Source organism: Schistocerca gregaria, chromosome 3 (genome assembly GCF_023897955.1).
Source record: "Schistocerca gregaria isolate iqSchGreg1 chromosome 3, iqSchGreg1.2, whole genome shotgun sequence".
Classification (NCBI taxonomy): domain Eukaryota; kingdom Metazoa; phylum Arthropoda; class Insecta; order Orthoptera; family Acrididae; genus Schistocerca; species Schistocerca gregaria.
Window position 1 is genome coordinate 830,301,581 of NC_064922.1, and position 21,978 is coordinate 830,323,558.

General features: G+C 41.9%; 1 protein-coding gene across 1 annotated transcript in view; it reads right to left on the reverse strand.

The window, feature by feature from the left end:
- LOC126354623 (cilia- and flagella-associated protein 45-like) overlaps positions 1-21,978 on the reverse strand; it is a 168,917-nt gene that overhangs the window by 7,284 nt on the left and 139,655 nt on the right. Inside the window, exon 7 of the mRNA XM_050004387.1 lies at positions 21,574-21,789. Within this exon, the coding sequence (XP_049860344.1) occupies positions 21,574-21,789 (216 nt within the window). The remainder of the gene's footprint in view (positions 1-21,573; positions 21,790-21,978) is intronic.

A 21,978-nucleotide genomic window follows, 5' to 3' on the forward strand; every position in this document is an offset into this window, starting at 1 on the left:
ATGGAGCTAATAAGAGTCAACTCAGATGGCTTGCTTCAGGCTGCAATCACATTGCCACCGCAACTGTGGGATTCCACCAATGACTGACACTGACCAATCTTTTCAAATCAGTACACCAATATGGGTGCAGTCTCAGTGCAACCAATCCCAGCACCCAAATACAAACACTGGACAATGGTTGATGGAATTCAAACCAGTTTCTTTTCTTTGGTTGAATCGGCCAACATTCCCACATGCAAAAATTGAATTCTGAGAAATGTTTAAGTTTAGTACAAGACAGAAGTAGTTTGTGGCATCCTAAAGAAGAGAAAGATAGTATCAGCGATATGTCTCCAAATCTTTGACCTCAAATTATTACTTTATTGAAAACAAGTTTCAAACAGCTTAAAAATATAATAATAATTTTCTGAATTTTACCTTATACCACATTATGCATGGTTTGTGACTGTTTAGTCATTTCACCTCATGTTTATAATTTATGCCACATGTCATCTGCAACACAGGTGACATCTGTACCATAAATTTTAGGCCTAGATCAGGGGCAGTCAATCTTTTTTACCTACTGCACACATTAGTAGCAAAATTTTCTAACTGCCCAGCAGTCCCACATTGAATGTTGTGGGGACATTCATCCTAGAGTGACTGAACATCTTTGGCAAGAGCAGTGCGGAAGCTCTATGGGACGGCACAACGCATATTCATTGCTGGACAATGTGACTGACTAGATGCCCTGTACTAGGGCTTTGTTTAATAAAGAGTATTTGTATGATGGGGGTGTGTTGTCCCTATTGATGGCTTACTACCAACGTATTATCCCACTTCCTATATTGGTGATCCTGCATCAAATGCATATACATCCAAATTTATCTCTGAACTAAATCATGCTTACTGCGCAGTAACAATGTGGCCATCTTACACCTCATCATTGGATACCGTACTTACATCAATGGACGCTACCCACAAGAATGTAGTACAGAATCAGCAAGGACAGGGTGTAAACTTGACTGGAAAAATAGACTAAATGAATTATCTGTTTCCGTTACCAGTAGCCAACAGCAGTACAATGGCACATCAACAATGATGGCATATGATGACCCATTAACTGACTTAAATCCAGGGTATTACACAGATTCATTTGAGTGCCTTCTAAATTCTAATTATCTCTGCACCACCATGTTCACAACAGCAGCATATTCATAACCACACGATGCATTTCAGCATTCCAATTTGCCATGCAATAACTAACTATGCATGAACAGTCAGCAGCTATCCTGCCTCACACACTTCATGGACATAGTGCGACCATCAGCAAATTTACATGTGCCAAGAATCCGAGCTTGTGGTTCACAGTAATCACATGTTTTTTTCAGACAATCGACATTTTCAATGACCAATTGAATACATTCATCCGATCAGCCACCTTAAGGGCCACTCATAACTAATTTACAATGTCATCAACTTACCTCTGGTGGAGAACAGATCAAGAAAGCCAACGTGGTGCTGCTACAGAGGCAATCCCACATTCCGGAGCAGCAACTTCAAGATGTCATGTACAAGATCAACTGAGTAAGAGTACACCGTCATATCTCTATTGCCATCTCTGCAACTCAGCCGAACCAGCTCTTACATCGGATGCCATGGTGTGTGCTCTGTGGTTCATCAAGTCACTGACAGACCTATGAATTGCCATGATCACAAATGAGGCAGAATCGATCAGACAGCTCTTGGCTATGGCCGACAGAATGTTCACTGTCATTCATGATAGGCAAAAAGTAACAGTGTCCCAAGATTTGACTCAGCGATATGCACAGCAGACTCCACACCCCTATGTAGCATGAATGCAGCCAACCAGATGCAAAGGGTCACAATCATGGCAGCTCACAGCAAACTCTGCCAATTGTGAAATAATTCACACCAATACCCAAAGCTACCACAGCAACAGTGTCATGCAACCCACACAGGCTCCATGTCTTGTTCCCTGCAAGTATCATATGTCATTCAGTGACACTGCACGCGAACGTCAGGACCCTTATGGGTACCCAAACTCCATGAGCGGGTCACACTCAGTGCTCTGGCCTGCAACACCTCACCATGTTGCCTCATGCCCACCAAAATAACTAACACACACACACACACACACACACACACACACACACACACGTCTCAGATGTTGCTCATGGATGTCTCTTCATCTTGGACAAAGCATCAAACCCGTATCTACTAGTAGACATGGATTCCAACGTTAGTTTGTGTCCGCACTCCTCCACTCCGTATTCTGAGCCTACAGCCACCCACATGTTCCAGGCTGCCAATGACTCCAACACTAGGGTATACGGCACTGTCACACACACTGTACCCTTGTCAGACACACTCCAGTGTTCATGGGTCTTCCTAGTTACTGATGTGGTAGAACCCGTCATCGAAATCAACTTTTTACATCACTGGCCCTCTGCCAATGTTTTACAGTCCACCCTCATTCACGTCCCAGATGAATAGGTGCAAGCTATCTCTACCTCTTCCTTGCTTCCACAACTGGCACCCATCACACTCCCCCTCGATCACACCGCCCATGACATTCCCTACAAATACGTCAAATTTTCAGGCGACATTCTCCACACATATTGACACTAACCACTTGCAATGCACACCACTTGCAAAGTGGAGACATAATCACTCTGTACAGAAAAGATGAGCTTCAATGTCACATCACTGCTGCTGTTGCAAACCTAGGAGCAGCACACAAGTATATCCACATGGGAGACAACAAACAACTGGATATGGACCTGCCTCCCTCACATGGGCATGTCCCTCCCCCTCCAACACACACCACCATAACACAGATGCTGCCAGTTGCCAACAGCCATCCCAAGGGCAGTAAACTACAGCACACAGTGATCTGTTAACAGTGCACCTGGCCACCCCACCCCATGCATATGCGCATGAGCTGGTACTGTTCATGGTGGAACCACACAGTGCATTATAACCACAGATGGATTCCCAGTTTGACATAAACCATGACAGTTGGCCCCAGCAGATCTACAACTTCCCAAAGCCACTGTTACCAAACTCCCTAAAAAAAGAAATTGCTCAACCTGCAGATAGTCCCGGAGCCTCCAGAATCAAGTTCCTTTCTAAGAAAAACCGCTCTACCATATGGTGTGGCGATTACAGGGTAGTCAATTCTTGAACAGCACATGACAGCTACCCCATTCACAGCATACAGGACTTTATGCATGCCCTAACAGACGCTACAATTTTCAGCGTGATCGATTACAGGCATGCTTACCTATAACTACTGATGCACTTCAACGACACCTGGAACACTGCCATTATAACTCTGTTTGGACTGTTTGAGTATGCCTGAGTTAGTTAATCGAATGAGTTACGTTTTAATTGTAATTTCTGTAAATTAAACAATGTGTAGTTTCAACACCTACTATTGTGATGGTATACAAGGGCCCGATTTTTGGACATGAGTCAGTCAGTTCACAGCCAAGTTTCAGATGAGAAACCTGTGTTGGTTAGAACAACAACAATGCTTCAACTTAACAGTGTAATAAGTCTTAAACAATCAGGCCATATGTTAAAACAGTGACAGTGTCTGCTGCATATGTACCTGATTATTCTTCAAGAACTGTGAACTATGTGGTTATGTTTTTACTGCTTGTAGATGTTCAACAGGAAACTATTATAGCAGTATGTGGATGTTCACCTGCAAACTATTAATGGGGCTTATGGAAAGTTAAACAATAGTGCAATGGCCATATTAAATGTGTATATGGGGAGTTGTGAAAAGTGAAAGTAAACATCTGTGAAACGCAACTGTCCACCCGTCAGCTACATTATTTACCGCAGTCAGTGTCCAAATTACATACCCCATTTTTCAGCCAGTGTAGCAACGCAGTACATCAACACTGAGGACAACAAAGCAATAAATAAATCAGGCAGAACTGCTACATATGGTGCCCCGACATGAGGACTATTGTATGTGGGCACAATAAACTAGAACTCATGACATTCAACAGTGACTCTGTGGCAATTACAGGGTCTTGAATTCTCGAACAGCACATGACAGCTACCCCATTCCCAGCATGCACACTATGCATGCTCTCACAGGTGCTACAATTTTCAGTATGATCGATTGCAAGCATGCCTACCAACACCCCTATTAACTGAATACATAGAAAAATTGGTTCTTTTTAACAATTTCTTCTACTACAAGGGTTAAGCCGAATTATTCATTTAAATCATGAAATTAACATATATAGTTAAGAAAACAATACTTTTGACAAAACTGTTAATTACTTTGGAATAAATGAAGGGCTGGTTTTACTAACATGTTTTCGAGTAGAGCTAAATAGATTCTTTAGGAATACTATTTGTTGTTCCTCCAAATGTTTATAATTAGTACAGAATTTATATTTGTTTATAGGTCAACAATAGAATTTAAGTTACAAAACAATTACTGATGTCAACCTATAATGAAACATACTGACTTGTAATAGTAGTGTTTTAAAAGTCTGTGGAAAGTCCGAGGGATGGCACTACCAAAACGTATCAAGGTTATGTTTAGTTAGTAGCATCTTCGGAGAGAACACACACCAGCCATATTGGTCTATTTCTTTGTGTTTGGCATTCATGTGAATCAAGGAAGAGAGATTGTCAGAAAATTTTGTGTGCTGATTAAACATTAGTTTATGAAAGGCAAAACGCCTCAGGAGACTAAAGAGGAGCTTGATAAACACTACGGTGACTGTGCTCCTTTGATTAGAACAGTTTATAAGTGGTTTCAAAATTTTTGGAGTGGCCATATGGGCACAAGTGATGCTGAATGTTCTGGACACCCTGTGGAAGTTACAATTCCAAAAATCATTCATAAAATCCATGATATGGTAATGGATGACAGAAGAGTTAAGGTGCGTGAGATTGCTAGTGCTGTGGGCATCTCGAATGAATGGGTACATAATATTTTTCATAAACATTTGGACATGAGAAAGCTGTCTGCAAGTTGGGTTCTGTGGTTACTCACACTTGAGCAAAAACGGACTTGTGTGAAGTGTTGCATGGATGGTTTGCAGTTGCTCAGGAAGAATCCGCAGGACTTGAAGCATTGTTCCGTCACTGTGAATGAAACATGGATACATTACTAGTCTCCTGAGACCAAACAACAATCTAAACAATGGGTTACCAAGCGAGAATCTGCACCAAAAAAGGCGAAGACCATTCCTTCGGCTGGAAAGGTTATTGCGGCTGCTCTTTGTAATTCGCAAGGGATAATCCTCATTGGCTATCTGGAAAAGGGTAAAACTAGTACAGTTGCATATTATTCATTGTTATTGGACCATTTGAAAATCGATCTGCAAGAAAAACGCCTGCGATTGGACCGCAAAAAAAGTCCTTTCCCATCACGACAATACACCAGCACACACCTCAGCAGTTGTGGTCGCAAACTTAATGGAAATAGGATTCCAACTCGTTTCACATCCACCCCTATTCTACAGACTTGGCTCCCTTAGACTACTATTTGTTCCCCAATTTGTATAAATGGCTGGCAGGACAAAGATTTTATTCAAACGGGGAAGTGATTGCAGTAGTTTTTATTTTTGCACGGACTTTTATAACGCCCCTCATCATATGTAAGGTGGAAAAGAAAATTGATAACATTAGAACTGACATGGTTAGCTTAAAGGACGAATTGAAGAAAGAAATTAAAAAGGAGATTCAGGTAGTCAGCTTTAATCTTTTAGAATTAAACAAGATGTTGGATGCTGATAATACTAATTAACATTGAGTCGTAAACGTGTGGAAGAGAGAGAGAAGCTTTATGAACACAATAGTATGAAGATGGAGGTGTGCTGAAAATAGGGTTAAACTTAATAACCAAATTGATAAGATTAAAAATGATTTAGAAATTAAGGTAGCAGCCAACTGTGCAGTAGTGGTAGGGGAAAAACTGGAAAAATTAAGTGAAAATGCAGATTCAGAATTGACTGAAATGTAGAAAAACATGGAAGATATACAAAATCTAAAGCATAAAGAAAGTTACAGTGGGTCTGTCTCTGACAGTAGTTGTAATGATGATAGCAATGACGAATCCAGTAATCATGAGAATGGGGTATTTGAATTTATAAATGATAATGAGGGCAATATGTTACATAAAGAAAGAATAAAGGAGAATAATATTAGGCCTAGTGAAGAGTTGGAGTTTGAGAGTGGTAACGCGGAAGAGAACCATGCTATCTGTCATTTGACTGTGTTGGATAATTTCTTTGGTAAGCAGGCTGACAGTTTTTTCAGGGAAAAGATTAATGAGGATTTGTTGTATGAACAAGATCACATGGTAAGTAAAAAGGAAGTGTGGCACCCTGTAACAACAGCAAGTGTACAAGGTATAGATGTTAAGTGTGTATTGGACAGTGGTAGTGATTTGAATGACATTTCACAGGCATTTTTTTTTTAATCTATTAAGAACAAAGAGGGTCTAGTAGTGGGGCATGTTTCTGGAATAAAATTATTGGTACTACTGGTATCAAAGAGTGTGAAACAGGAGGTTCCATTAACCATAAAATTGGCAGGGCAGCTGTTGGAATGCAAGTTTTTGGTGATTCAAAATCTCAGCATTTGATGTAATATTTGGCACTAATTTCTTGTGCAATTACCAAGTAGGGGGTTCAGCATTCTGTGTTGGATTCATTATGTGGCGATAATGCTTACCCCAGCTGTCTGTCTCATTTTTCATATTTCCTGAGGCAGTCAAACTCTTCTCCTATCCTACCCATATTTTATAAGTGAATCACAAACATTCTGTCTTTGCCTTTCATGTGGTTTTGTGCAGTAGCACACTTTAGAATAGAAATATGTTAGAAAAGTTTTCTTTGGGGGTAATCTATATATCTATTTATATTATGTTGTGTTACTTATAAATAATGGAGTCATAGGAGGATGGAAAAAAAGTTAGTTGGTACCATGATCAAAGAATTTCTGTCGAACAAAGAGGTAAGATAAACTGGAAATGAAAGCTGTCAGAATATGTGGAGGGTAATTAACACCTGAAGTAATCAGCTCATGTATGCAGCAGCAATATGCAGTATAAACCATCTTAGATACTAGGTATTAATATTAATTGGGGTATAATAGATGTGTTTGTGTTCTGTGCAACCAGTGTATGGAGATAACTGTCTACCTATAGTTGTGTGTCATGGTACAGCCTTTTCTAACATTAAGGAATTACAACTTTTAAACATAGTTGCCTGGAGTAATGTGGGTGGAATATATCAGTAAGACTTGTATGTATCTCTCCCTTCAGGCTAGAATACAGTGAAATAATAGTTTGTCTAAGTGACGATTGTATCTGATCGGTAATGAGAATTTAGTTCGCCTTAACATAAGGCTCGGTTACGGTGGAGTGTTTTTCAGTAGAGTCAGTTTTGCATTAGATAAGCAGAGCAGGCGTTTATTTATTATATAATGAAGCAATAATAAAATAATGAATAAAGTTAGGGTCTTAATGGTTAGGGATCCTGTCTCTGCAATAGGAATATTTTTTGAGAATGCACTCCACTAATTACCAAGATAAGAAATTTAAGTAAAATAATGGAACTGACAGACATGATTAATGAAAAAGATGACTGCATAAAAACAAATGTTGTAACTGTATGGATGAGCCAATTTTGAACTAGGCAACATTGAGTACTGATTATATTGTGCAATTCGTGACACTGCAACTGGAATGAGAGATTAACAGAAAGAGCAATATTTACAAGTCATATGATTCTGCATCATCTGATCTATAGGTTATCTGAAAACTTCTATTATGAGCTTAAAGTGGTAATACTGGGATGACGAAAAGTAATTTTGCTGATTAACTGATAATGGTGGTGCTAGACTGACATGAATATTCTGACAGGTCAACTATTTGATAACATTTTGTGGTTTTGTGAGGATTTAATTTTCTGGTTGAATGAGAGTAGAGCTCAGAGTGGAGTAGAGAAATGGGGCAATGATTTGATACAACTTTCACACCCTTGATCTTGATTTGAATAGTAATTAAGTTATGTGATGGTACTCTATTCTTTTTTCATAATGTAATGATTAGTAAATCTATGCTACTGCACATCTTGAGTTTTTTATATTTTGCAAATGGAAAAGAGACCCTGATCTTTCAAGTTTAACCAGTTTCATACAGTTATAACTTACAGTAATGATTTGGTAGTGTAATGTGCAGTTGATTTTTTAAAAAAATTCCAGTCACCACCTTTCGTACTATAGTCAATTTTAGTGCTAATTACTGTAATATTATGAGAACTATGTACTGTATTCATTTATGATGTAATTAATATCATTTGCCATTAGTGTTAAACTTTTTTTAGACTTAAGTTAGAAGTAAAAGCAAGTGTACTTAAGTAGGACATTTTGTCTCATTTTTTCATGTACTGTGGTGGAGGACAACCACCTCCAAGGGAAGTGATAGCAGTGCATATCCTTACTAACTGCCACTTGGACCTGTTGAAGGCATGGACAACTTGGTGAGAAAATGTGTAAAAGCTCATTGAAAAAGTGAAAATGTTCGGGAAAATTACTAAACATTGAGCAAGTGAAATTTTCTGTCTATTGCAGCCCATTGGGATTTATTTTGTTTATCAAGACAAGACTTGTACAAAGTGATATATATTTTAAAATGTAATCTTTGCTTAACAAAAAAGGACATCACTTATGATGAAGATATGTAATCTTTCTTAAAATTATAACTTGTGGATAGTGTGTGATACTGTACAACAATACACAGTAGGTAATTATTTTGTATGGGGATTTTCATATGGCCAGTTCACATATGTATAAATTTGTAAAAAAAATATGTACTGTAGTTTTTGATAAGATGTCTTACGTATTTTTCTGTGTGTAGATTTTAAACCCAATTTCTGGAGTCACTTGTGGTCATTGACTTGTCCAGTTGGCTATTTGCAATATCTGTCTGGTCAATCCATTGAAGGAGTGATGTGACGAAACAAGCTGGGTATTTTTACTTCCCCTCTTGGTTTGCCATCTACCTCCTTAAATTCGTTTTTTCACTATTAACATACATGAGTATAGTCTGTATTTTCATAAAAGAGAAAGGTTGGCCCTCAGTTTTAAAGAATATAACACCAGACCTAATGTTGTGCTTAGTTTATGTATGTAACTGATTCTACAATTTATGTCAACTATTACTAATTCGTATCTTTCATTATAGGGTTGTGGCGGTTATCAATTGCAAGAGTCGACCACCTCATCTTTGAGAACGAACTTCCTTGAAAACTGTTGATCTCAGTGTGTTCAGAACTCTGTATTCGAGCGGCTGTGTTTGTACTGGCGTGATTAAAATAAAGTTGATTCATTATAAACGAGCGAATACTGAATGTTGGGTTCGATATTACCATACATAACATCTCGATCCCCACACTGGTGACCCTGACACTCACAAATGCCACTTATGATGCCAGAATTGTGTACTGGAACATCGCCATGGACAAACAATGCAGCAACCCTTTGTCGGATTTCTACGTCCATCAACTTCGCATCGCACCGCATCTGGATGCAGTGTACAGGAAGTGTAATTAGTGTGTAAATTCTCGACTCTTGTGTGAATCATGCTTTTTGGTAACTTTCGTCACCTTCTCACACATTGACAATGTGACCGAGGCGCAGACGCCGTCTGTCGAAACCCGCTCAACGCATCAGTAATTTCACTTCCAGACAGTGCAATGCTTCTTCACCGATTAATTTGGACAATTTTGACTTGCTTTTGTGCAATGAATTAACTTTGTGCAGTGCTTCGACATCAGACAATCATGCCAAACAATGGACTGCAAAAATCTCAGTTCGCACAAACTCCGAACTATGGCTAAATTGCATGCCTGGTCGAATTCACAAACACCCATCACAGCTACTGCGTCTTCCACGCCGCATGCAAATTCGTTCGACCCAGTTTCCACACAGCCCGTCTTCCAGAGTTCGAATGTTTGCGCCAACTTTTCCGCCGCTTCTCCGCGCTTGTCCCTCATTTGCAGCATTCAACTACCAACATTTTTCTCGGACCAATTTCCAATGTGGTTCATGGCTGCAGAGAATATATTCTCCTCTTATGGCATCACCGACGAAAGTGAAAAATACTTTGTACTCTTCAGGCACCTAAAGGACTATCATTATATAATTACGGACATTATCTGTGACAATTTGACTGACAAGTACACCAGAGCGAAAACCGCTTTAATTCAGTGCCTGTCACCAACATCACAGGAACAATTTCATCAAGGACATCCTACCGATCAACGACAATGCACCAATGACACCAACGATAATTCCGGCTGTTTCTCACTGCAACACTAGACGTGCCACACCTCCCTTTACACAGCACCCGAGCCACACCAACTCTACTCAACCACTACCGACAGTGACGTCATGGCCGCCGCCTGCTGGCTCACTGACCTTGACCCAGTCAAAACAAACAGCTGCGGCTGCACTACATACGGTCACGCCACGGCTAACACGCCCACATCTTGTCAACAACTCACCAACACTGCGCACGCTTACCGCCCGGGCATTCACTACTCGATCGTGCCTGCAACTTGATCACCCACCCCAGAAGACGATTTCAGCTGTATCAATGCTTCATACGCAGTGAACGTGTTCTCACTCTACCATCACCACCAAGTACTGAGTTTCACATTCACCATCACACACACGATCTCTTCTACTCAAACTGTTACATCAATACTGTGCCACCGACCTTGTCTTGTACGCCAGGTTACCCTTTGATAGAGATAGATTCTGATTTCAACCCCATCTTTCTCAGTGATACACAGCAGACTGCTTCACGACATACATTTTTGCCTGGACAACTGCGACAGCTACGTAAGTAAATTGCAACATACAACTTGTTGGTACAAGATCAGTTACACATGCTGCAGCCGACACCGACCAAGCACGACATGCAACGAGATGCTCCTGTCATTGTTCTGCCTCTGACTGCTGACGATCCTTTGCCATTACTACCAGTTACAACTAATACCCAGACGAACACGCTACATGGATCTAGGTCCCAGATGTCATCATTACACCGCCTCAAGTGGAAATTCTACGTTACTGATGTGATACGAGCAACTTATTTACACCACTGCCACCTTTCCTTGGTAGTTCCAGACACTTAGTTTCTGTACCACGGCATAACCAGCCACATTCCAGTGCCGCTTGCTTTGCCGCCCTCTTCACTACCTCTGCAATGTACGACCAACACATCTGCCGTTTCTGCTTCGACGAGTGAGCATCTTTCCGCTCCGACACACAAACGGGCAGCAGTTTCGCATGAGGAGGTTGCAGCCTTACGACTCGACCGCAGCGCTGACAGTGACAACACACACGCAGCTCCAGTTCCAACGAACTGTGTCGCCTCTCCACCATGGACCAGTAGTTCATCCGCTGATTCGACTTCTTCATATTCACATTACATCTCAGCACCTTCCTGCTCCAACCATAGTTTCGCCGACCATGTCCGCCTTCCACCACCTCTCGTCGTTGCCATGCCTCATGCACAGGGCTCACGGCCTTGCCCCCCTCCCCCAACCTTCAATCACAGCCTGCACATCATAACATCGACACTGTCAACTCCACTTGGAACACCCTGCCATCTGCCACTGTAACACTCACCGTCCACGGACTCTGAGGTGACGCTTCCATCTACACCAAAGTTATCCACCGCCAAGGTCAGTCATGTGCAGCTTGCTGTTTTCAACCCTGCTGCGACATCAAGCGCCTCTATAACTCCATCATTACCATGAGTGTTGCTCATCCGGCATCTCTTATGCATCCTGTTAAGCCACAGCATGCTTGCTCCTTTATGTCATACAGCCAATAACAAACTGTTACCAGACATGCGCTTATCGCAGCACTCACCAGCAAATACTTTGGCAATACATCGTATCGCATCTTCGACGCACTCCGCGCCTTTGATCGGATCAAATCCCACTGCGCCGCACAGCCTTGGCACGACGATGTTCTCCCCACCAACACACCGCCGCCTTCTGCTTCCACCGTGCCATCCGCAGCATGGCACAGTCAACCTGTGGACGCCTTCCGCACCTCCTTCCCGCCGCTGGTCGCGCCTACCGAGACATCGAGAAACGGTCCGATCGCACCTCTCACTAGCGCCTGCCACAACACGATCGGTCACATGCACCTGCGCCATCAGCCGGCCAGGTGCACACACGCATCTCATCATCCTTACCGTGCTCCGCACTACCGGTGGGGGCTCTGTGGCGGTCATCAACTGCAAGAGTCTACCACCTCATCTTTGAGAACGAACTTCTTTGAAAACTGTTGATCTCAGTGTGTTCTGAACTCTGTATTCAAGCGGCTGTGTTTGTACCGACATGATCAAAATAAAGTTAATTCATTATAAATGAGCGAATACTTAATGTTGGGTTCAATATTACTGTACGTAACATCTCAATCCCCACGGGGTGAAATCAGAACTTGTTTCATAACTTCAATTCTATTGTTGACATATAAACAACTATAAAGTCTGTACTAATTATAAACATTTGGAGGAACAACAAATAGTATTCCTAAAGGATCTATTTAACTCTATTCGAAAACATGTTAGCAAAACCAGCCCTTCATTATTCCAAAATAATTAATAGTTTTGTCAAAAGTATTGTTTGCTCATCTATAAATGTTAATTTCATAATTCAGCTTAACCCTTGTAGTAGAAGAAACTTGAAAAGAACCAATTTTTCTATGTATTCAGTCAATCAAATGAGTTAAGTTTTAATTGTAATTTCTGCAAATTAAACTTCGAACAACATGTAGTTTCAGCACGTATTATTGTGATGATATACAAGGACCCGATTTTTTGTCACAATTCAGTCAGTCCACGTCTGAGTTTCAGAAGAGTAACCTGTGCTGGTTAGAACAACAACAATGCTTCAACTTAACAGTGTAATAAGTCTTAAACAATCAGGCCATATGTTAAAACAGTGACAGTGTCTGCTGCATACGTACCTGATTATTCTTCAAGAACTGTGAACTATGTGGTTATGTTTTTACTGCTTGTAGATGTTCAACTGGAAACTATTATAGCAGTGTGTGGATGTTCGCCTGCAAACTATTAATGGGGCTTATGGAAAGTTAAACAATAGTGCAATGGCCATATTAAATGTGTATATGGGGAGTTGTGAAAAGTGAAAGTAAACATCTGTGAAATGCAACTGTCCACCTGTCAGCTACATTATTTACCGCAGTCAGTGTCCAAATTACAAACCCCATTTTTCAGCCAGTGTAGCAATGCAGTTTGTTGACACTGAGGGCAACAAAGGAATAAATAAAGCAGGCAGAACCACTAAAACATGGACAACACAACCTGTTGCCAGGCAATTACAGTATTATAGCTTTTGGGTCAGTGAGGGTGGCAGCAATCTGAAACAGGGAACAGTCAATAGGAACTGGTTCATATGGTCCCGACTTTTTATGATCAGTATCTGGGGGCCACCGGCCAACTTTTAGTGCTCTTACCATTGCTAGTCTGTTGGTAGCCCATAACACACCAATTTATGTAGGTTACCAATTAATAATGAGATTGGTATCTATGTGTTATAACCTTTAATCACCAATAGTTGTATGGATATTCAACACTCTCTCTTAGAAACAATAGCTGACCACATGATTACAACTCAGTCTCTCGTATTCGACTGCCGTGCCGTGACATCGGCAATCGCGACAATGCGTCAGCGTTGGCGTGCTGGGCTGTGGGGCAATAGTGAATCTCATAATGAAAACGAGACAAGTATAAGGCCCAACATTGCCGGCGGTGAGCTACCTTATCCAGAAGCGACGCCGATGGGCTGAACAGAGAGACCAGCGGTTTGTGGTCGGTGATGAGGTGAAACTTAGAACCATACAAAAAAACGCTGAACTTTTTTAGAGCATAAATGATAGCGAGCGCCTCCTTTTCGATTTGAGAGTAACGCCGTTGCGCCTCGTTGAGGGTCTTGGAAGCATAGGTGATGAGTCGTTCAGACCCATCCTCATACCGATGGGCGAGAACAGCCCCTAGGCCATACTGTGACGCGTCAGTCACCAGAACCAAGTGCTAACCCGGACGGAATGTGGCAGACAAGGCGCCGACTGCAAATGAGCCTTCAGGCGGACAAAAGCCTGCTCACACCCGTCGGACCAACAGAAGGGGACGTTTTTGCGTAACAGCTGATGCAGAGGATAAGCAACCGCCACTGTGGATGGAATGAATTTGTGATAATAAGCAATCTTGCCTAGAACTGCCTGAAGTTCTTTGGCCGTAGACAGCCGGGGTAGAGCGTTAATGGCCGCAATGTGCTGACGTAGAGGACGTATACCCTCACGGGATAAGTGGAAACCAAGATACACAATGGACGGTTGGAAGAACTGTGACTTATCCAGATTGCACCTCAACCCAGCCGAATGCAAACCAGAGAACCCAAATTACGAAGGTGCTCCTCAGTGGAGGCCCCTGTGACAAAAATGTCATCCAGATAGTTTATGCAGCCGGGAATGGAAGCCTTGAGCTGTTCCAAAAACCGCTGAAAAATGGCTGGTGCGCTAGCGACGCCAAATGGTAACCGCTGGTACTGATACAACCCACAAGGAGTGTTGATAACGAGAAATTCCTTGGAAGTAGCGTCCAATGGCAACTGATGGTACGCCTCCGATAAGTCAAGTTTGGAAAAGAACTGGCCCCCAGCGAGCTTGGTAAACAACTCCTCAGGACGGGGAAGAGGATAAGTGTCAATGAGATTCTGAGCGTTGACAGTGGCTTTAAAGTCACCACACAATCGCAGACTCCCGTTTGGTTTAGAAACCACCACGATCGGCGATGCCCATTCACTGGAGGTAACCGGAAGGAGAATCCCTGAAGCTGTTAACCTGTCTAGCTCAGCCTTGACAGGTGCACGCAACGCCACCGGAATAGGGCGTGCCCGGAAAAACTTAGGGCGAGCCGTAGGTTTAAGAGTAATGTGGGCTTCAAAATCCTTGGCACAACCCAGACCAGCAGAGAACACGGACGAAAATTCAGAACACAATCCATCCAGCTGTTGATACGGAATATCCTCAGATATGAGGTGCACATCATCAATAGAGAACCCGAACAACTGGAAGGCATCATAACCGAACAGGTTTTCACTGCCCGCATGATCCACCACATAAAACGTGAGGGGCCGAACAACAGACTTGTAGGCACTGGAAGCATCAAACTGGCCCATGATAGGAATTTTCTATTTATTATAAGTCCTCAGATTTTGCGTAACTGGAGACAAAGGAGGGGAGCCCAACGCCAAATACGTGTGAGAATTAATGAGAGTTACTGCAGAGCCAGTGTCCACTTGCATGCGTATGTCTTTATCCAGAACACGAACAGTAACAAACAACTTATTTGTTTGAGAAAGCACACAGTGAACATCCATGTCCGACGCCTCGTCCTCGTCGACAGGAACTTTAGGGGACTGACACACAGAAGCAATGTGGCCTTTTTTCCTACATGAATTACACGTGGCCCAACGTTTTGGACACGCTGCCCTGTCGTGCTGTACGAAACAACGGGGGCGAGAAGGAAGTGCGGAACGAACCGGCTTCTGTGGTTGCTGGTTTCGCTGCGAGCGTTGCGGCCCAACCGCCGCCACATCGTCGTTCTCCTGTGAAACAGGCAAATTGTCCGTGTCGAGAGTTGACTGTACAGCGCCTACATCACACCACGCGTCTATTTGCGTGCCAGCAGCGTGGGACACTTCAAAGGATTGAGCGATGCTTAGAACTTCTGACAACGACGGGGTTGGCAGTTGTAGGGCACGTTGCCGAACTTCTTTATCAGGAGCAAGCCGTAGAATAGCATCCCTAACCATTGAATCAGCATAAGACTCGTGATGTGTGTCCGTGACAAACTGACATTTCCTACTCAGACCGTGCAGTTCCGCAGCCCAAGCCCGGTAAGATTGATGGGGCTGTTTACGACACCGGTAGAACGCAACGCGGGCAGCAACGACGTGGGTGTTTTTACAAAAATAGTCAGACAATAAGTCATACATTTCTTGGAAGGACAGGGAGGCAGGTTCCCGCAGAGGGGCTAACTGAGATAGCAGCTGATAGATCCGAGGGGAAACCCAAGATAGAAATAATGACTTACACATAGGAGCGTCGACAACGCTGAAAGCCAAGAAGTGTTGCCGCAAATGCTTCTCATAATCCTCCCAGTCTTCAGCAGCCTCGTCGTAAGGAGGGAATGGAGGCGGAGAAGAGGAAGACAGACGATGAGTAAGCGACGTCGACAACGCCTGAATCGCAGCCGTCAGTTGTGTTTGTTGAGCTTGAATAGTAGCCGTCAGCTGTGTTTGTTGTTCAATGAGCGCTTGCATAAGCTGTTCCATGTCTGCCCCGTCACGAACACGCAGATCCACAACGCAGTGAAAATATCCCATCCTCGTCACCAAAAAGTGTTATAACCTTTAATCACCAATAATTGCGTGGATATTCAACACTCTCTCTTAGAAACAATAGCTGATCACATGATTACAACTCAGTCTCTCGTATTCGACTGCCATGCCGTGACATGTGGCCAGCGCCGTTCGTAGCTAGGTGACGCTCCCGTGCTCAGCCGATTTGCGGAGCACCTCTATCGCCGTTTGCGCATACTGTCGTGGCGGCACTGTTAAATGTCGTGGCACTGTCACAACACTATGTAGCCTGAGGTGTTGCCCCATGGTGTCAGTATTAGCTCTTGACCAAAAAAATCTGACAACCACTGGATTAGCTCATTCACACATATTTGGTATCACTTTAATAGTAAAAGCCAGAATGAAGCACTCATCTTCAAGCATCCATCCCACTTAATGAGGTTAAAATAGATTCTAGCCCCTTTCACAGAGTAATTCTAAGCTAACCTAACCTTGTAGATTCCACCAAAAACTGATGAAGGGGATCAGATGCAACATAACCAAATTGTTGGCCAATGTAATCAGGCGACCTCTGGTGACAGCATCTGGATACCATAGTTGATGCCATGAATGCAGCCTTAGCAACACTTACTATACTTCTCATTTGCTAGTTCACAAATCAATATAAATGGCATCAGTTTGTGCTTAAATTAATGAAATCCTTTTTTCATTAGACATTTTCTCAATGTGGAAGTAAAATAATACATTTCATAAATATGAGTACACATTGCTGCTGAAATTTAAAAATATTTGACTATGCACTAAATAGATACAGAGTGTTTCAAAAATGACCGGTATATTTGAAACGGCAATACAAACTAAACGAGCAGCGATAGAAATACACCGTTTGTTGCAATATGCTTGGGACAACAGTACATTTTCAGGCAGACAAACTTTCGAAATTACAGTAGTTACAATTGTCAACAACAGATGGCGCTGCGGTCTGGGAAACTCTATAGTACGATATTTTCCACATATCCACCATGCATAGCAATAATATGGCGTAGTCTCTGAATGAAATTACCAGAAACCTTTGACAACGTGTCTGGCGGAATGGCTTCACATGCAGATGAGATATACTGCTTCAGCTGTTCAATTGTTTCTGGATTCTGGCGGTACACCTGGTCTTTCAAGTGTCCCCACAAAAAGAAGTCACAGGGGTTCATGTCTGGCGAATAGGGAGGCCAATCCACGCCGCCTCCCGTATGTTTTGGATAGCCCAAAGCAATCACACGATCATCGAAATATTCATTCAGGAAATTAAAGACGTCGGCCGTGCGATGTGGCCGGGCACCATATTGTATAAACCACGAGGTGTTCACAGTGTCGTCTAAGGCAGTTTGTACCACCACAAATTCACGAAGAATGTCCAGATAGCGTGATGCAGTAATCGTTTCGGATCTGAAAAATGGGCCAATGATTCCTTTGGAAGAAATGGCGGACCAGACCAGTACTTTTTGAGGATGCAGGGACGATTGGACTGCAACATGGGGCTTTTCGGTTCCCCATATGCGCCAGTTCTGTTTATTGACGAAGCCGTCCAGGTAAAAATAAGCTTCGTCAGTAAACCAAATGCTGCCCACATGCATATCGCCGTCATCAATCCTGTGCACTATATCGTTAGCGAATGTCTCTCATGCAGCAATGGTAGCGGCGCTGAGGGGTTGCCGCGTTTGAATTTTGTATGGATAGAGGTGTAAACTCTGGCGCATGAGACGATACGTGGACGTTGGCGTCATTTGGACCGCAGCTGCAACACGGCGAACGGAAACCCGAGGCCGCTGTTGGATCACCTGCTGCACTAGCTGCACGTTGCCCTCTGTGGTTGCCATACACGGTCGCCCTACCTTTCCAGCACATTCATCCGTCACGTTCCCAGTCCGTTGAAATTTTTCAAACAGATCCTTTATTGTATCGCTTTTCGGTCCTTTGGTTACATTAAATCTCCGTTGAAAACTTCGTCTTGTTGCAACAACACTGTGTTCTAGGCGGTGGAATTCCAACACCAGAAAAATCCTTTGTTTTAAGGAATAAACCATGTTGTCCACAGCACACTTGCACGTTGTGAACAGCACACGCTTACAGCAGAAAGACGACGTACAGAATGGCGCACCCACAGACTGCGTTGTCTTCTATATCTTTCACATCACTTACAGCGCCATCTGTTGTTGAAAATTGTAACTACTGTAATTTCGAAAGTTTGTCTGCCTGAAAATGTACTGTTGTCCCAAGCATATTGCAACAAACAGTGTATTTCTATCGCTGCTCGTTTCGTTTTTATTGCCGTTTCAAATATACCGGTCATTTTTGAAACACCCTGTATGTACCCAGTAGAACAGTTCATAACGGCGGGAGATCTCCATGGCTTATGGTCACTGTAAGGAAACTTCTAAAGAAACAAAGATTACTGCATAATAGGTGTGGAACAAAGCATAGGTCTATAGATGGAGAGGTTGTGATTGGCTGTTAAGAGAGCAATGCGTGATGCCTTCTAGCGTAATAGAATATTGTCAAATGATATTTCACAAAACCCCATTTGTAAAGGATGTTAGTTACATCAAAGTTAGTGTCCAGCCCTAGTGAATGACACAGGGACAGAAATTGAGGGTAGCAAAGCTAAAACTGAAATGCTCAATTCCATTTTCAAATGTTCCTTTGCAAGGGAAAACCCAGAAGAATTGCCCCAATTTAATCCTCGTACCACCAGAAAGATAAATGAAATAAGTATTAGTGTCAGTGGTGTTGAGAAACAGCTGAAATAATTAAAATTCAACAATGGTCCGAAATCATTAAAATTGAACAATGCTCCAGGGCCTGATGGAATACCTGTCAGATTCTATACTGAATTCTCGGCTGAGTTAGCCCCTCTTCTAACTATAATCTATTGTAGATTCCTCAAACAAAAAACCGTGCCCAGTTCTTGGATTTGTTGTAGAATCTTAGAACATATTCTGAGCTCAAACATAATGAGGTATCTCAAGTAGAATGACCTCCTCAATGCCAACCAGCATGGATTCTGAAACCAATGACCTTGTGAAACCCAACTGGCACTTTCCCCACATGGCGCATTGAAAGTTTTGGATTAAGGCAGGCAGATAGATTTCCAACAAGCATTTAACTCAGTACCACATCTACACTTATTGTCAAAAGTACGATCATATGGCATATCAAGTGAAATTTGTGACTGGATTGGGGACTTTTTGTTAGGGAGGATGCAGCATGTTACCCCGCATAGAGACTTAAGGTCAGATGCAGATGTAAGTTCAGGTGTGCCCCAGGTAAGTTTGTTGGGACCCTTGCTGTTCACATTGTATATTAATGACCTAGTGACTAACATTAATAGTAACCTCAGACTTTTTGCAGATGATACAGTTATCTATAATGAAGTAATGTCTGAAATAAACTGCATAAATATTCAGTCAGAACTCGATAAGGTTTCCAAGTGGTGCAAAAATTGGCAACTTCCTTTAAATGTTCAAAAATGTAATATTGTGTACTTCACACAATGAAAAAACGTAGTGTCCTTTGACTTTAATATAAATCAGTCACTGTTGGAATCGCCCAACTCATAAAAACACTTGGTAGCTACATTAAAAGGAATGATCACATAGGTTCAGTCATAGCTAAAGCAGGTCATAGACTTTGGTTTATTAGTAGAATACTGGGGAAGTGCAATTGGTCTACAAAGGAGATTGCTAGTAAATCACCAGTGTGACCATTTCTAGAATACTAATCAAATGTGTGGGGCCTGTACCAAAATGGGAACAACAGGGAATACTGAACGTATATGGAGATGGGCACCATGAATGGTAACAGGTTTGTTCAATCTGTGGTGAGTCACAGAGATACTGAAGGAACTGAATGGGAAGATTCTTGAAAACAGATGTTAACCATCCCAAGAAAGCCTACCAAAACAAATTTTCAAGAACTGGCTTTAAATGATGGCTCTAGGAATATATTGCAACCTCCAATGTGTCACTCACGTAAGTATCTTGAGGATAAGATTAGAATAATTACTGCACACACCGAGGCATTCAAAGAATCATTCTTCCCATGCTGCATATGTGAATTGAACTGGAAGAAGCCCTAATAACTGGTACAGTGGGACATACCCTCTACCATGCACTCAACAGTGATTTGCAGAGAACAGCTGTAAATTTAGATGGTATGGTAGGCATAGGGATATGCATGTAGTTAGAATGGCAGTGATTGTTACATACAGATTTTCCTTCTGTGAAGATTTACTATTCTGATTACAAGATTTGTACTGCACATTTTAAGGAGATTCGGGTGTTCTTGGAATTATCTGGGATTTCCTTGTGGCCCATGCATGTAATATGTTTTGATTAGATTGATTTGAATGGTTACAAGAGAATTTTTTGACTGCTACCTATTTAGTTAGGACATTTATCTTTATGTCAGCTAATCTGAAATCTCAGCTAAAATTGTATGTCCAATAACTAAATTGGAGAAAGAAGTGCAATTTTGAGTGTGTGTTACTTCATCAGGTTAATAGCTTTAAACTTTTGTTTGAAAAATAAACTAGAAATAGTGATATTCAACTTACAAACTTTTCTCATTTCAAATTTGGCAGTAATATGGTACAGTATTTTATTTTGGGGTTTTAACCATAAATGTATTTGTTTATGGCACAAGGAACATTATAACTAAATAAAAAATCACTTTAGTGTAGTTTCGGAGGCTTTACTGCTCCATTATCAGGCGCCACTCGATGAACTGTATGGTAGGTGGACTCATTACTTAACAATTCATTGGGAGGCACCTGATTATGGAGCTGTAAAGCCTCCAAGACTACCTGTGAAAGAAAAAGAGAATGTTAGCTACATCTGCAGCAGATTTTTAATTCAGTTCCCATGATTCACAGTTGTGGGCGTTCTCCAAATCAGATTTTGTTTACAATGAACATTGTTACAGACATGAGTAATGGATGTAAGCCTCCCTTCCAGCAAGTTTATGTATGTGTTAATTTTTTTTTTTTTTTTTACGGTATTTTCTCAGCATAGTGCGTCTGTATTTTTTACCAGTATCTAAGTCAATCCTACAGAACTTATGTTCTTACCTGTAATCTCTTCAGTTGCTCCTGTCTTTCCTTTTCTGCGAGCTGCTCCTGTATCTTCTGCACTTTCTCAAATTCCTGCTTTTCCCTTGCAATCTCCAGTGCTTGAATGCGCTGTCTCTCTTTGACTTGCTCAGCAAGTGCCTTCTTAAGCTCCTCATCTGTTTGAGCTTTCTTGCGGACAGCCTCTAGCTCTCTTCGACGCCACTCACGTTCCATCTAGCATTTTGAGGTCGCCAAAAACAAACCTTGTCAGTCATGATTATCACAGAAGAAACATATCTGTCAGCTATAGGGGTAGATTAAAAAAAGAAATGGAAGACATGAATATCCCCACACACTAAACTGAAAAATATAGGAAACATAGTGTTAGGAAACCAAAAATATGACTCAGCATAAGAAACAATG